Source organism: Argentina anserina, chromosome 2, assembly GCF_933775445.1.
Source record: "Argentina anserina chromosome 2, drPotAnse1.1, whole genome shotgun sequence".
Lineage (NCBI taxonomy): Eukaryota > Viridiplantae > Streptophyta > Magnoliopsida > Rosales > Rosaceae > Argentina > Argentina anserina.
In genome coordinates this window covers 8562492-8578461 of record NC_065873.1, presented here as the reverse complement: position 1 = coordinate 8578461, position 15970 = coordinate 8562492, and the positions used below count along the sequence as shown (strand labels likewise).

General features: G+C 39.1%; 2 protein-coding genes across 2 annotated transcripts; both read right to left on the bottom strand.

Moving 5' to 3' along the window:
* Positions 1-5190: 5190 nt before the first annotated feature.
* Positions 5191-5526, bottom strand: LOC126783924 (auxin-induced protein 15A-like). The gene has a single exon (XM_050509456.1). The coding sequence runs from the start codon at positions 5524-5526 to the stop codon at positions 5191-5193; it is 336 nt and encodes a 111-aa protein (XP_050365413.1).
* A 7841-nt stretch (positions 5527-13367) lies between these two features.
* Positions 13368-15375, bottom strand: LOC126782977 (uncharacterized). Its single transcript, XM_050508349.1, has 2 exons — positions 15168-15375; positions 13368-14214 (listed from the first exon to the last, which is right to left on the bottom strand). Exon 2 carries the CDS (start codon positions 14203-14205, stop codon positions 13486-13488), a length of 720 nt encoding a protein of 239 aa, XP_050364306.1. The 5' UTR covers positions 14206-14214; positions 15168-15375; the 3' UTR covers positions 13368-13485.
* Positions 15376-15970: the final 595 nt, after the last annotated feature.

Below are 15970 nucleotides of genomic sequence, written 5' to 3'. Positions count from 1 at the left end.
GTAAACACTTGAATAGTTAGGATGTCCTTTACAATGCGGGCCAATATGGGGTATTTAGAAACCCCATTTACTCTCCACCAATTCAACAAGTTGAAATTTTCATCATCTCCTTCCATAGTATCCGAATTGTATCTATCAACATCATTATTAATAGTCTCGGCTCTCTTTGTCTTCCTCTTAAAGTCTTTCTATTTCATCTTCCTCTCAAACTCGGTAAGACCCTTGAAAGAAATGTCAACCATATCATTAGATGGTAAGGACTCTCCAACCTCTCTAATCTCTTTTTCTTCCTGTTCATACACATGATAAATGTCTTATAAAGAGCATTCACGCTCTTTGTGACACTTTCCACCCTATGGTATTGATTATCATCCCCAAAAACAAACTCTAAATAATCAATAAGTTTCTCAAACTTTTGCCGTGAATTAAGAACAAGAATAAGAAACACATATTGGTTCAACTCATCATAATCACCCCAATATTTAGTATATTTTCCTATCATTGGAGGTACAATCTCCTTCATCATCGGTACACTTGGTTTCTTATCTTCTTCTTGCAAGACACCATATAAATGAAGCAAATTATAAAAAGTGTGATGAATGATAAGAATGTTAGAACAACACACCCTTAATGTAACTTCATAAAATGGTCTCAAAACTCCATATACTCTTCACTATTCTTCCAATCATTTGTCGCATGTGGCTCTTCCTTTGCATTCGGTTCACCCAAATTGAATATGCATAAATATTAGATGTATCATCTACATAGAACAATCTCTCAAAAGATTTTTAAAATTTCAAAGCCGATTTCAACATCAAGTATGTAGAATTCCACCTAGTAGGGACATCCAACACCACAAGCCCTTTACTTTCTATCTTCACTCTCTTAACACATTTTTTAAAGATATCAAGTCTTTTTGAAGAGGATCTAACATATTTTACCAAATTGATGATAGCTTCGATACATGAATTCATTTGTTTCATATCGTTATTCACCATCAAGTTCAGGATATGAGTTACACACCGCACATGCATATTTTTCCTCTATTTAAAACCATATTAGGACAATTCCATGCATCTAGCCTTTTGATTAGCTCTCTTATTGCAACATAATTTGCCGAAGCATTATAAACGGTGATGATAAGAATCTTCTATGTGCCCTACTGTAACAAGTAATCCTCAAGAAGTTTAGCTATGGCTCTCCCTTATGATCCAAAATTTTGCAAAAGTTAATGACTCTTTCATGTAACACCCAATCATCATCAATAAAATGCACAGTAACTACCATATACTTAATGTTTTGAATTGATGTCCATGTATCCGTTGTAAGACACACTCTTGTCCCCTTCAATTCATTCTTTAATTTCTCATTCTTCGACATATACAACTGAAGCACATTTTTTCGCTACTGTTTTTCGACAAGGGATTTTCCACACATAACCTAGTGAGCTTTTCTTTTTTCAAAGCCGAGGTATCCAACTCTCTAGTCTCTTTCTTAGAACATAAAATCTTTCGGCCCTTAGCCTTCATTATTTCTATATTATGAGGATATTTCTTGCATCTATTCATATGACCGTTTAGGGAGTGTAAGAGGGTTTTTTTGACGGGATTGTCCGACAATGATATTAGCGTGGCCGAGTCTAAAATTGATCACCCTTTGTCTAAGTAAGCGAAGACTAGGCCCAGCAAGCCTCGAAAGACAATGTATCCTAGAAAGCTTGCTGTTGTGCCCGTCCCGACAGCTCCTCTACACCATGTTCACAGCAATGGCCTAGCATGGTTTATATTGTAGTTACTAAAAAGACTTATATATTGTTCATAAAGGGTTTGACAAGAAGTGTGTGGCATGAGAGCTGAAAATGCATGAGTTTTGGAAGAAGAGATCACAACAATGGTGCTAGGGAGGTTTTGGCTTGTGAAAGAAGGCCTTTCGAACTGAGGTAATTTAGGGAGGATGTGATTCTAAAGGACTAAGGAGATGAAGCATGGAGAAGAATCATGAGGTGCTAGAGAGCTTGCTTTCCCCTATTATGCTCCCTTTGGTTAATATCGTTAGGTATATATATTGTCCCAGTAGCTAAATGAATCTTAGTTAAATACTTAGACTGTTGGGTAAAGGCATAGCTTCGTTAAAAACATGTATCAAATATTGTAATGCATCTTGGCTATTAGAGTTTTGTCTAAAAGTTGTAAAACATCTTTGTAGATTTCATGGCAAAAAATCTGTTATTGAGATAACTAAGCAGGATTTCTGTTGTGTTGTTGGGAATATGTTTATTTAAGGGATTTTATGTGGGCTTTGCTTTTTGATCGGTTATGAAGGGTTTAGGGATGGGATTTTGGGCTTTTTCTCTTCTTCTTTACCCGTATTAAGAGTTAAATCGTCGAGTATGAATTTTAATCCCAAACTCAAAATTACCGACGAGTCTAAACCTAATAATGGGCCTTATGCGAGTCCGTTATCTTCTACCCCACACCAATTCTTGTAAGCCCCAAATGCATGAATGTGGCTTGGGTCCACATGCATGGCATGATGATCAAATTTTTAATGTTGAAATATGAATCGGGCTCGAAGAATGCATTAGGCCTGATATTTGAATTTTTAGGCATCAACATTAGTCCCCTTGATTATATGGGCAATGAAAGTACTAGAATGGGCCAAATAATCAACACCAAAATTTTAGGCCTAAACTTAGATGAGTGTTGCATACTAGCACGAAGCGTGATCACTTGGTCATATATAGCGGACTTGTTTCTTCATCTATTTGACACTGGTAATAGTCTTTCCTTGAATAGCTCGACTTTTTGCTCCTATGATTTACGTGAAGCCTATTGTAAAATAACTCTATAGCCTTGTCTGATTAGTCTTTGCATCTAAGCAAAGGAACAAGATGAAGATTATTGTATAGGCTTGGTCACAAGAATCCTCTATTGCTCGGTACATGCATCTCTTTCGTTTGTATCTCTGTCTTTCTCACTATCTTCTTCTAATTTGGCAGTGATAATAGCTTGGTTCATCCCTGCTGTGCTGCAGTGTATTTTGGTTTTCGGCATCTTCAATTTATAGCTGTGATTGGATATCATTTCTGTAACATTGATTAGTTGCCGGTACATCATGATTTACAGGTCAGTATCAATTCAACAATCTTGTCATGAAGAATTCTTTCTTTTGATTCTTTAATGGTGTGATCTTGAATACAAATTGAAGCATTGAGTTGGTCTTTTCTTCTGGTTGTAAAGCATACCATGCTTGCTGCTGGGATTTGAGTTTTGCCCGATAATTACAACTATGGATTGATAGTATATGAATATGAATGAGAAATTTGATTGCTTGTAACCAATTAAATTCGGCTTTGATAAGGATTGATATAGCGTGTTATAGATTGGCGTGGTATTTTAGTTCCTTTACTACGCTTGAATTGACATGTTACTGACACTCATATCAATAACTTGCCTAGCTTGTTGCTTTTTCTTATGTGGCTTGGTCTTGCTTTTTCTTTAATATTGTAAGAAATATCTTGACTTGACTTGACTTTGTTTGGGCTTGTTCTAAAGCATTAGGTTTTTGAGGCATGAGTTAGCAGCTACATAATTATTCCAAAAAGGATGGCTTTGGTTGTTTTTCCTGGGTTTGACATGATTGCTTGGGCATGGATTCATGCATGAGTTTCAAAGAGAGATCGAAGTGATATGCTTGGCGCGGTTCCCTTAATTGTAATTTTTATGCATGAGATGTTAAGGTATTAATGTGGAATGATGGTTGTTTAAATGGTTTGAACCATTTGCTACTTGGTGAGGGGTGCATTTGGTTATTGAAATTTGGTTCAATTCTTAAGAGAAGACAAAATTTGGTCTGGCTAACATGGTGTGGGTCTGTATAGAGAAAATTTGGTAGGAATAAACTCGAAACTAGGCTAGCACGTTGGCTTAACAAAAGTTGGTTGTCACATAATATTAAGGGAAACACCCTTGATACCAATCATACGACAAGACAACAACTCGTAGTGTTTTCACAACAATGTTTACCAATCCAGTTTTTCAAATTTTCTTGCCAGATCTTCCATGCATGTATGTCTTTTGATTAAATTGGTTGTCTCGTAAGGAAATTGGCTTGGTAAGGGAATAATCTTGCCTGATGTATGCTTTGCTTGTTTGGATTTCAATATTAGCTTTTATGCCATGTATTGTGATGATTTGAGCTTGTTGACTTCCTCATATGCCATTCATGGCCGACTAGAAGTAGATTTACATTACTATGTATAAACGTATAAGAATTTGCTTGGCGTAGTTCTCACTTACTTGCCAATGATATACAATCTTGCATAAAAAAGGATTGAAAGAAATTGTCTTTATATGCTTGTTAGGTTTTTGTTGGATACACGACCTTAGAGAGAGCTTGGTATGATTGGTGCTTGTATGCTTAATGTTTGAAAATATTTTTTGCTTGCCATAAATTTGTGTAAGTATATATTTTTGCTTTATACGTATTAGCTTGTATAGTGTAGATTTTTGCTTGGCATAAACTTGTTTAAATATTGGCATGCTACTCTTGGTCGTGAATCCGCTTGGCTTGAGCGTGAGAGCATGGCATGAGCACAAGTCTGCTGCCAGGTGATTGTTGCATGAGATTTTCTATCTTTGTGCTTCTGTGGAACATGTATCAAATATTCAAATACACACAGACCCACTTACATTTGCTGACCGCATTTGATTTAAAAGATATGTGCTTTCATAATGCTTAAATTAGTTCCCTGGATAATCCATTGCAAATCTTGGCACCGCTAACTATTGACTTTGTTATTGCTTGCTGCGCAAGTGTGGTTCGTACTTCTTATGATGGACGGCATTGCTAGTTTTAGGTTTACGTATATCTATGACTAGGGCTTGTTTGAGGGCATCCCTTATAGTTAAACCCTGTGAAGCCTACTTACAAATGATATGGGAGATCATCTTTAACATTTAGGAACCCTGTTTCCATATTTACTTAAAGCACTGATGGACTCGAAGCACTCGTAGCACTGCAAAACTGAACTCGATACATTATTTTCGTATATGAACTGAAATACTGAATAACTCTACTACTATCGGGTCAAGTGGGTTGATCTGAAATGTGTCAATGGAAGTAAGGAATTTCCAATCATGCATACATATCAACTAGACCACCACAACATTAACCCTAGCGTCAACAATTTTACCTAGCTAAACAGAAAGTGAGATCAAGAAAGTGGCTTTCGCTGCAAGGTATTCTAAGTCCGCCATTACCCGTTGGAGGATCAAAACCAAACTCTTCTCCAGCCTCCCTCAACAAGTCTTGGAACGATGGCTTTCTTAGATAGGATATTGGAATCACAAATCGCTTCTTCTCCTCGTCTTCCTCTCCGACATAAACAGCAAAACAGCCTTTCGGAACATCCAATGCAGCTGTTGATGTTGGTTCTGAATAAGATGAGATGGAATGAGACCTGCCCTTCTGTCTCCGGAGAATTTGCCTGGCATGAATGACCATGTCTGTCACACGAATGCCCATTTTTCTACTGGATGCAGAATTTGAGGAAACTGGGAGCTTTCCTGATGCACTTGGTTTAGTGGGTTTGTTTAACTAGTGTGTGTTTTTATTTTTTTTCGAAGAAACTAGTGTGTTTATATAGGGAAGAGTAGCACGGAATTTGTTGCACGAGTTTCCAACTAGTATTGTGTCCTCTACATAATTGAATTTATTGAATTTTGGCAGTTCATGTCACAAATAGTTTACGCGGAACTTCGGTTAAAAGATGAGTGCGCTCAAATGATTGTAGAAGATTCTTCTATTGAAAATATATCTGTGCTTCAGAGTTTGGAGTTTAAATTACATTCAGCTTAGATAACAAACTTTAACTTGAACTTAAGCAACAAAGTTTTAAGTTGAGTTAAACATCAAAGTTTTATACATAAACTTACCAGATCAGAAACATACTTAAACTACAACTGCTAATTACTTACTACTCTTTACAAGGAACTTTGTTACTTCATTTTCAAAACCAGGTAAATCATGTAACTTAATTCAGTTAAAGAAATGTAGAAACTTGTGCTTGTGAGTAGTCCATTATCAGACCCCGTTAAGTCGCTAAACCAACTTGGAAGGAAGGCCCCATGCAGAACCTGACAGATGGACCGCCCACTGGTTTTGCAGAGATAGGAAGAAAGAAAACCACCTGGGTTTGGATTTTGTGACTTGATTATGTATGAATGCAATGCATGGCGGCACATGTTGTTGAGGTCATTGGCTCTATGAGTGGCCCGTGATTGCTTCAAATCCAAGAACTCGTCGATCAAAGGCCTAGCCTATTATCTTCAGTTATGATCGATCTAGGGAACCACATACTGCTGCATGTGAGAGTGAAGTCACACATTAATCATAATATATAAGGTAGCAGAGAAATGCAGCAGTACAGGGGACCTTAGTGTTCTTGCCCATTTCGAAATGGGCAACAGCCGCAACTATTATTTAACTTCAGATATTGCGGACGGTCATATTATCTAATTTCCATATTTCCATTCTCCAATTCATCAATAATCGATTCATATCACACCATATCAAAAAAATTCACATGCAGGGAGCTTAATTCCCCTTGTTTTGGTAATGGATTGCTTGCTTCTTAATGAAATAACAGGCTTCTACTCCTCTTGATAACTGATAAGTATATATGTCGGGAACTCAAGTACCGGTTATCCTGCAATATTTTTGTCATTTGACCCAATAACATTATTCTGTTAAATAAACTACTAACTACGTACTTATAATACATTTATACTTAAGTAGTATTGTAATCAATACTGTATATGTGTTCTTCACTATAATGGCTTCAGGCAGGCAAAGGTCGAATAGGCTTAATGGTAAGCACTTCAACTCTACGCTTAAAGACGGACCACCAATAATGAAGGAGTAAGTCACATTAGGTATATATAATACAGTGAAAAGTTGCATTCTCGTTCTCAGAAACAAACTAGTTTCAGATTTTCACTGATATCTATATATATATGTAGTGATTAACTTCAAGAGTCTCTACGTATACAACAGTTACTCTAGTTTTTTCGTGCGATTTTGGTACATTAATTAAGAAGCATGTTACCACCTATATGTACTTGAACAGGTCCGGATGCCAAGCCAACGTCGATACGAAGGGTACAGGGAAAAATGTCTCGCTTTCCATTTGGAGATTGTTGATGAACCTCCTGAAGTCAACTTAGCTGAGAAGCCAGTGAAGCAGAGAACTGCGAAGAATCCGATTATATGAACCAAAGCCACATGGGACCTAAATTCAGGGATTCAACAAGACAGCATATATAGCAACTGAAGCTAAAGCTAGGTGCCCAAGTCCAAGTGCATGCCCATGTATGTATGTAAGCAAGGGTAATGATTCTTAGGCTAGGTTTAGTGAGCCTAACATGTCCAGCGACTGAGCCTGACAGTATCCAAGTCGAGAGTACGTGAGGCTAACAATACCGTACCCATGTTAACTGAAATTGAAAGAAAAAAGAAAAACAATACCCACGTTAATTTAAGGCCAACGGTGCCCGCTCAAGCGAAGCTAAGTGTCACGCGCTGCACTGAAGGTTAATGTAAGCGTCTGTCAATGAAGGGCATTGACATTGTAAGTGGGGGAGGGTGTCACGAGCTGCACAAGTGGTTGTGCCATCGTGACACTTCCTAGGCGCTATGCCGAAGAGAGGGTGTTGAGCGACAAGCATGCGAGCTGTTTGCAGGCGGATTGGCTGTCAGTCGCATGTCCAGGTGGCAATTTCATAATTAAGACGAATTTTTAGGTTCGAGGCACTTACACTCGAAATTTGGGAAAAGTCTGAACACGGAAAATGTCCGAGACGTCGAAAAGAGTTCAATGCACTTGATGCCATATTTTTATGAGCTTGTATGAATTAATTATGGAAGTTGCCCCTCCTCGGATATTTAATGTTTCCTCCTGCCAAGTCTAGTTTTCTCCAATATGCTCTATAGGGGGGTACCTGGTGTCTGACTCTCCACCACTCTCGGTGCCGGCCTTATGGGGCACTAAGCGAGTCACTCCTGGGGGACCTTGGGGAACCTAGGAGCCGGGCGGATGTCGCCAAAGAATGGCGGCATGCGTTTCCATGAGTCAAGAAGTCTCATGGATAGTATTGGCTAGTAGGCCGATATTGCGGGTCCATGCGGGTGACGAGGTTCGTACGTGGGCAATCCTTATGCCAGCGGCATGGGCAAACTTGTGGGCTGAAGGAATACATGTCGGAACCCCGTGGTGCGCAATGGCCACGAAGTCAAGCGATGTGGGCATAGGTTAGGGGTTCGACCTTGCCCAAAAGAAAGAGTTGCCAGCAAGTACGGAAGGGCGACACCATGCTAGAAGGAAGGAAGCCTATAGTGGGCATATGCGGGCAAGTGGCCTATGAAAGAGTATGTTGGCAAGTCGGATGCGATGTCGGGATGATATGTGGGAGGCAAGCCGTGGAGGCGAGCCTCGCCCAACAAGTTAACACCCTGGGGCCGAGTTGCCCATGAGATTATTCCCCAAGGGTGAAGTGTGGACAAAGGATGCCTATATGCAGAGTGAGCATGATGATGGATGCTCATGAGGCAAGTAACGTGCGCAGGCTTCCAAGGGACGGTCAGATAAAAGGAAGCGAGGACCATCAAGGTCTCGACATACTGTCATGCCGCCTACTACGAGGTGCAAGGTGAACGCTTGTCAGTAAGGAGTTGGCACTAGTTGGGATTGCATGAAAGCCTATCGGTTTGGCGAGTGTCATGGGAGTACCATGACACGAGGAAGCGATCGGTATGCGGATAGCATGGAAGTCTATCGGTTGGGCGATTGCCGTGGGAGTACCATTACACAAGGAAGCGATCGATAGGTCGTGAGTTGTGAGACTCATGTGTGAGTAGCTTTCGTTGGTGGAACCACACAAGAAAGAAATGTAAGAGAGAAAGATCAGAATGACACGAGAGGCGCACAAGTAAGAAAAGAAAGTTGACATCAGGAATGGATGTTGAGTTAGGCTAGCCTTGGTTAAGAGTAACTTTGGCGCCACACGGGTCATATTCCGCTGCGTAGTAAGTCGGCCCGTGACACTAAGCATATTGAATAATTGAAAGATGATGTATTCAATTTTACTGTGAACCAATCCTAGAAATTAGACCAAAAAAGAACTGACGAAACTCAAAATCTTGATCTATTCTTACGATTTTTTTTGGAGTCAGACGATGATAATATCATAAAACGAGTAATTAGATTGACAACAATGTGATTTGGAGCAGGTAGTGGTGCTAGCAGCTCGGGGACTAACGCCACCGAACCATTCAAGTTTAAGTGCTATTTTTGCAATAAAGTTGGGCATATGAAGAAGGATTGTGCAGGTTTTAAAGCATGGCGTGTGAAAAAGGGGATTCATAACAGAAAGAAAATCAATAGGAACTTCTTTTTCACAAGCCATGCTTTAAAACCTGCAGAGTCTTTCTTCATGTGCCCAACTTTCTTGCAAAAGTAGCACTTGAACTTGAATGGTTGGTTGACCTTAGTCCCTGAGCTGCAACGTTGTTCTTCTCCTCTTCCCGTCTATGGGATAAGGCTGAATGTCTTGTTGTAGATAGAGAAGGGACCAACATGCTGTATATATAGTTATCAAAAACGACCAAGAATCATCCCATAAAGGTTTCCTTAGTTGTGTAGAACACAAAACAGAATCCTAATGTATCACTAAATATCAGAAATTCAGATTGCACCAGAATCTAATAAATGAATCCTTAACCAAAACGACATAGATATACATACCCGAATTGGTGTCTAAGTATAGTCCAAGCATTACATCTCCTAGATTGAATAGGAATCAATCCGTTTGTGATATTAATCATCGATAATTATAGGTTAACTGATTTGGTTCTAACACCATTCCTTAATTCATCAATAATCATATAACACCATATTAAAAAAGTTCACACGCAGGGAGTTTCCCCTTGTTTTGGTAATGGATTGCTTGCTTCTTAATGAAATATCAAGCTTCTCCTCCTCTTGATAAGTATGTCGGCAAGTCGGCAACTCAAGTACCGGTTATCTTGTATCTTTTCCTCATCTCCAATGTCTTTTTCATTTGACCCAATAACATTACAGAATTGAATAAACTACTAACTAGTAACTACGTACTTAAGTAGTATTGTACTCAATATATGATTATATGTATTCTTCACTTTAATTTGGCTTCAGGCAGGCAAATGTCGAATAGCCTTCATGGTTAGCGCGTATCTGGTCTGCAGTGGGCTATCGGCAGAGGAAGCAATTCAACTCTATGCTCAAAGACCGACAACCAATATAAGGGAGGAGCAGGTCACATTAGGTATATATTATACAGAGAAGTTACATTCTCGTTCTCAGAAACAAACCATTTTCAGTGTCACGACTCAAAAATTTCAAGTATGAAACTCAAATTTCGAAGTCATGAAAAACTCTAAAACAATCTCAATAAATCGAAATCATATTAAAGTCACAGCTGATCATTACTGAGTTCATAGTACAACTCAGTTAAATTGATTATTACAAACTAAATTTATAATTCATGCATTATATCAAATGGAAATGTAAAAATCATCTCAATCCTCACCATGAGATAAAATAAAACAACTTCAACGTCTTTAGTGTTGTTCGTCAATTCCGCTAATCCACACTTACGGAATTATCCCCTACACCATCGAATAGGTGCACCGGGATTGTAAACACAAACCCGATAAGCTTTGCAGATCGTATGAGTAAAACAACAATATAACTCGCATGAACATATATACGAAAATACATAAAACATCAATCATAAATGCACTCATAAGTCATTGGACGTTCCATTTGGTTGTCCAATATTAACTGAAAATATATATACTCATGAGAAATCGGGTAACCCCTCTGTTTACCCAAATGCATTTATAATACGGGTACTCATGAGCATTGGTACACCTCTGTTACCCCTCATGTTAGTACGCCGCCCGACATTGGGCAACCTCTCGCCACCCAATATCCAAAAAAATATAGGTACACATAAGCGCTGGTACACCACTGTTACCCCTCATGTTAGTACCCGGCAGACAGACTAGAGCTCTAACTTTATCGTAACTGTCGTCCGGCCAAGGCTAGGTTCTGACATGCCAACAAGTCCGAAGACAGGTCCACAGACCACAAAAACGTTTTAACATAACTCAAGTTAAAACCACGTACAAACAATCATCGCATGATATTGTACAAATATATCGACATGCTCAAATAAATAAATATCAACACCAAAATGAACTCATTCGCAAACGGAATTTACGACAGTATATAATATAGCAAACCATATATATGTACCTATTTTACCGATCATACACATACACAATCTACTATATCATATACATATCATAGTTCATTCTTTTAAATTAAGCATAATTATGAATCTCCGCAAGGGTAGATTCGTCACTGTGAGATTTTACTCACCTTATAATCCTGAGCGTAATTTCCACGATTCCGAACGTGAATCTTTTACTTGTTGTGTCGATAAGAAGTGAATTTAGAAGCGTTACATAAAACCTTAAATGCCGAAACAGTAATAATGTTTTACTGTTCAGCAAGTTTTGGTTTTTACGAAATTACTGTTCACGTAATTACTATTCACGTATTACTGTACAAATACATATTAATAACGTATTCTTGTATGAGTACATACTATTTACGTATTTCTATACATGTACATACTATTTACGTATTCCTATACATCCATGTACTATTGCATCGTAAATATTGTCTCAGTAAATAATAATTACCGATTTACCCTTCAGAAATTATTTTTACAATTATTGTACGTAAAATAATTTTACATTCACCGTACGTAAAATAAATTTACATTTACTGTACGTAAATTACTTTTTACATTCACCGTACGTAAAAATAATTTTACAAAAATTACTGTTTGAAAATCACTGTTCACGTGCCGCCGCACGTGGCGGCGTGTGGAGTTCACGCACCATCTACTGTGGCAGCGCGTGGGGACCACGCACCACTCCTAAAATCGACGCGTAGCTCGCCACCGCCGCCCCCAAACCCATCCATTTTCTCTCCTCTTTCCCTCCACAGCCCAAGGCCGCCCAATGCACTCCTCACCTTCCCTCACGCGTCGCCCTAGGCGGCGGTACCTCCTCCATCCATTCCTCCTCCGATCTTCCCCAAATCACTCCAATTCAACCACAAATTCACAAACAAGAATCACAACAACCAATTTAATTGAATCCTCACCTAATTCACGCCTTGGAAGCACCGGAGCTCGTCAGAGAGCTTGGACCGACCGTGCTCGATTCGTGGTGAGGAGCGGCGTGATCTCGATTTCCCCCTCCGATTGTAGGTGGCACCGAGGGTGAAGAGCGGTGGAGGAGCGCTTGCCTTGAGCCCTGGCTTTGTCGGAGGAGAACTTGGACGGCGGCAAGTTGCTGCAAGAATCTATGGTAGTCGGCGTGGCTTCTCGGCGGTGAGGGAGGTCGTGCCTTGTTCGGAGGTGGGTGGAGTCGAGCTGGTGAGGACCTAGGAGCCGGCGGTGAGGGCCACGTCGCCCGGAGTAGGGAGATCGGAGGTGAGGTTTTTCTGAGGGAGGGAGATGTCGGGGAGAGAGAGATAGAAGAAGGGAGGCGGGGTGAGGGTTTTTGAAAATGGAAACCCTAGCTCAAATTAATTCCATTTTATACCAATTTCTAAAAGCGGAAACTAACTTCCATCGTCAATAACTTTCACGTACGACATCCGATTAGAACGCGTGACGTGTCCACGAACTCATATCGACGAAGTCTACAACTTCCGTGAAGGAAGTTTTCACAAATGAGTGATGGAGTAAAAGTCGATTCTTGCGTCTCGGAAACGTAACGTTTTCCTAATTAAAATTTCCGATAACGATTCTGTTTTCGATTTACAATGTCGCGAGGTGCAACATTGTGGTTTATTAATCGTACAAAGTTTATTAATTTCTACCACTTCAAATATATATTGATCCCGAAAAATCGGGTCATTACATTCAGATTTTCACCGATATATATAGTGATGAAATTAAGAGTCCGTATACAACAGTAGTGTTTTCGTGTGATTTTGGTACATTAATTAAGAAGCACGTTACCACCTATATGTACTTGAACAGGTCCTGATGCCAAGCCAACTTTTGTTGATGACACACTTAGCATTGATAAGATCTTTGTGGTATCTGAGTTACAACTTTACTGGCAAGAGGTATACTGTTTGTTTTTGTTCTTTGTAGGTAGCACAGGTGATCATGCCAAAAAAGTTCTTCGCCATCTCAAGAACTTCTATCTATTTAAAAAGAAAAGTTCCTACCCATGTTAACAGATTAAAGGTCAGATCTTTCTTCCGTCAACAAAAGTCTCCAGGAGTTCTTGCAAACAAATTAAGAAAGGGTATTCGAGAACCATGGATCCTACGCAATCTTACTAACGATACACACTCTAAGTGACACGGATTAAAAGTACAACCATGATGAATATACATGTCATTAGAAACATTAAAAGCCATATGAAACACGAGGTCTTTGAAGTTTTTGTGTATATATCAGATGCCCGTGCGGTTGCATGACCAGTGCTTGCCAGGCTCCTTTCCACAGCCTCCTCAGTAGAGTCGAGCAGTTTTTCAGTGTTTTGCACAGACTGGCTCATCACGAGACTAGTCTCTTTGAGTTGCCTCGCCAACCCAACCATTTCATCAGTCAAATCCTCCTGAAGTCGTCTATGTTTTTCAATCTGTGCTTGAGCTGCAGTATCAAGTTTAACAGGTGGCGAAGAATCTGCAGCAAATGTCTCACGAGTTCCATCTTGGATGTTTAAGTTGGGCACAATTCGTCTTCTCAGACCTGGAGAATGGGGACTCTGATTGTCTCCTATTTCTGGTGACTTTGCTTTGACTGATATTCTTGCGAGGGACTCCTGGGGTTCTTGCAAATTAGGCGACGGAGCAGCTAATTTCAAAGCAATGGCTTCGATCTTCTCTGAATAGTCACTCAAAACAGCCTTTGAAACTCTAGGTAGGCCTTCCTCTGTTCTCTCTTCAGCTAGTTGTTCTACTTGTTCTTGTAAAGTAGCAACATAATGCGAAAGTTTTGCCTGGTTTTGTTGCTGAGGAGCAGCTGCAAGCAGCCTCCTCAAGTTCACCTCTATTTTGCTCACTTTCATCCCAAAACCCTGTCAAGTATGAAACGGAAACTTAGGCAATAAAATAGGTTAGGCGAAATCCAGCAACTGATGTAGGAGCATGGTAGAAGAGACCAATGAGATCTAGGAGGTTTATAGACTTATGACTCTTATCAATTAAGTATGTCTGTCCCCTAAAGCAGACGGGATCATTCTGAATACTACTAGGCTGCCTAAGAATTCTAGGGTGTAGTAACGAATGCTTTTATTTTAATTTACAAGAACAACTGTAAAACACAAAACATTCATAGAGGGCAAGTAAACTTGCAGTTTTAAACCAAAAAGAAAAGAGTTCCTCAATTCATCCAATCCAGGAGGCGGTCTTCAAATACAAATACTTCAGAATTGATTAATCCAAGTCGGTACACAAACTGACATGAAAGCATAGCTTAGAGAAAATTAAAATTAACATGTAATGAACAAGGCCAATAATAAACTAGCTTAACCAATACAAAATCTCGCAAGTATTTGTACTAGCTTTGTGTTTCTGATGCAGCCTAATTAGATTTTCGTTTCTTTTCACTGTAGCAGACATGTAGACCATATGAAAGCACACTTGTTATTTCTTACAGTCCATAATTTTGAAATTATGAATCTTGCACTCAGGAGAGTTTCAACAATGTTCTACCATGTAAACCTAACTAATACGTGGCACTGAAACAAATTATAACCTGTCCCTGCAAAACATGTTATTTCATCAAACAGAACCAAATCCTACTCCACTCATGGATTCTACCAAGTAGGAATTCAATCATTATCGTCTATATACTTCAATTACTGAAACTAACTTAAAATTTCCAAAAATAGAAACAGTCACGTACAAACTGAAAACCAGCTACAAGAATCAGAATTTCATAAAACAAAATCAACTAGAGCATCAATTGAATTCAGACCCAATTCGAATTGAGAATCCCAAAGAAAAAAATTGACATTGAAATTCGCACCTAATATTTGAGAGAGCGAGCAGCACCGAGAAAACAAACACGATAGAGACGCAAAGGAAGACCCTAATCGAAAACCAACAGAACGATTGAGATGTGTCTCTATGCTAACCGGCCGGTGGTTTCGAGCTCCGGCGATTTGGGCAGAGAGAGAGAGAGGCGTTTTAACTTTTTCCATATCTCGCACTTATATGGAAACTGCGATTCACTCCACGCGCTTCGGTAAAACAAGAATGTTTTATTGCTTTCATATCATATATGTTTTATTCCTTTCATGTCATATTAGCGCACTACGCATTTGAAGTTTTGTGGACACGTATTTATATTAATAGTGCACTGCATCATTTAAGGAAGGTTAATTAAGCAAGATTCGATAACCTGGCAATTTATATTATGTTTAAGCTTTTTTATTTTATTTCTTCTCATCTACATCTTGCCCTCTCTTCTCATCTGTTTGGAAGAACCTCCTCACTGTTCTTTCTCGTCTTTTAATTACCCAATTAGATTCATTATGAGAGGAATTTTAGTAGAAGTAGATCAAAAGATCGTATAATATACTCAAAATTAGTATTTTACTTGGATGTTGTGTAATCACGTTAAGGACAAAAAAGAGGAGATTACATAAGGATTATCATATTTCCAATTACATTCCTTATTCTAATTTCATTCCTTGTTGTGTCACCAATTCACCATTGAAGGGCGCTACTCTCCAAAGGCCAGTGTATTTGAAAAACGATAATAATTTCAAGAGTACGTGTTCAAGTATATACAGTAATGGAGTTTCTCCTTATTTAACAACCCGTAAA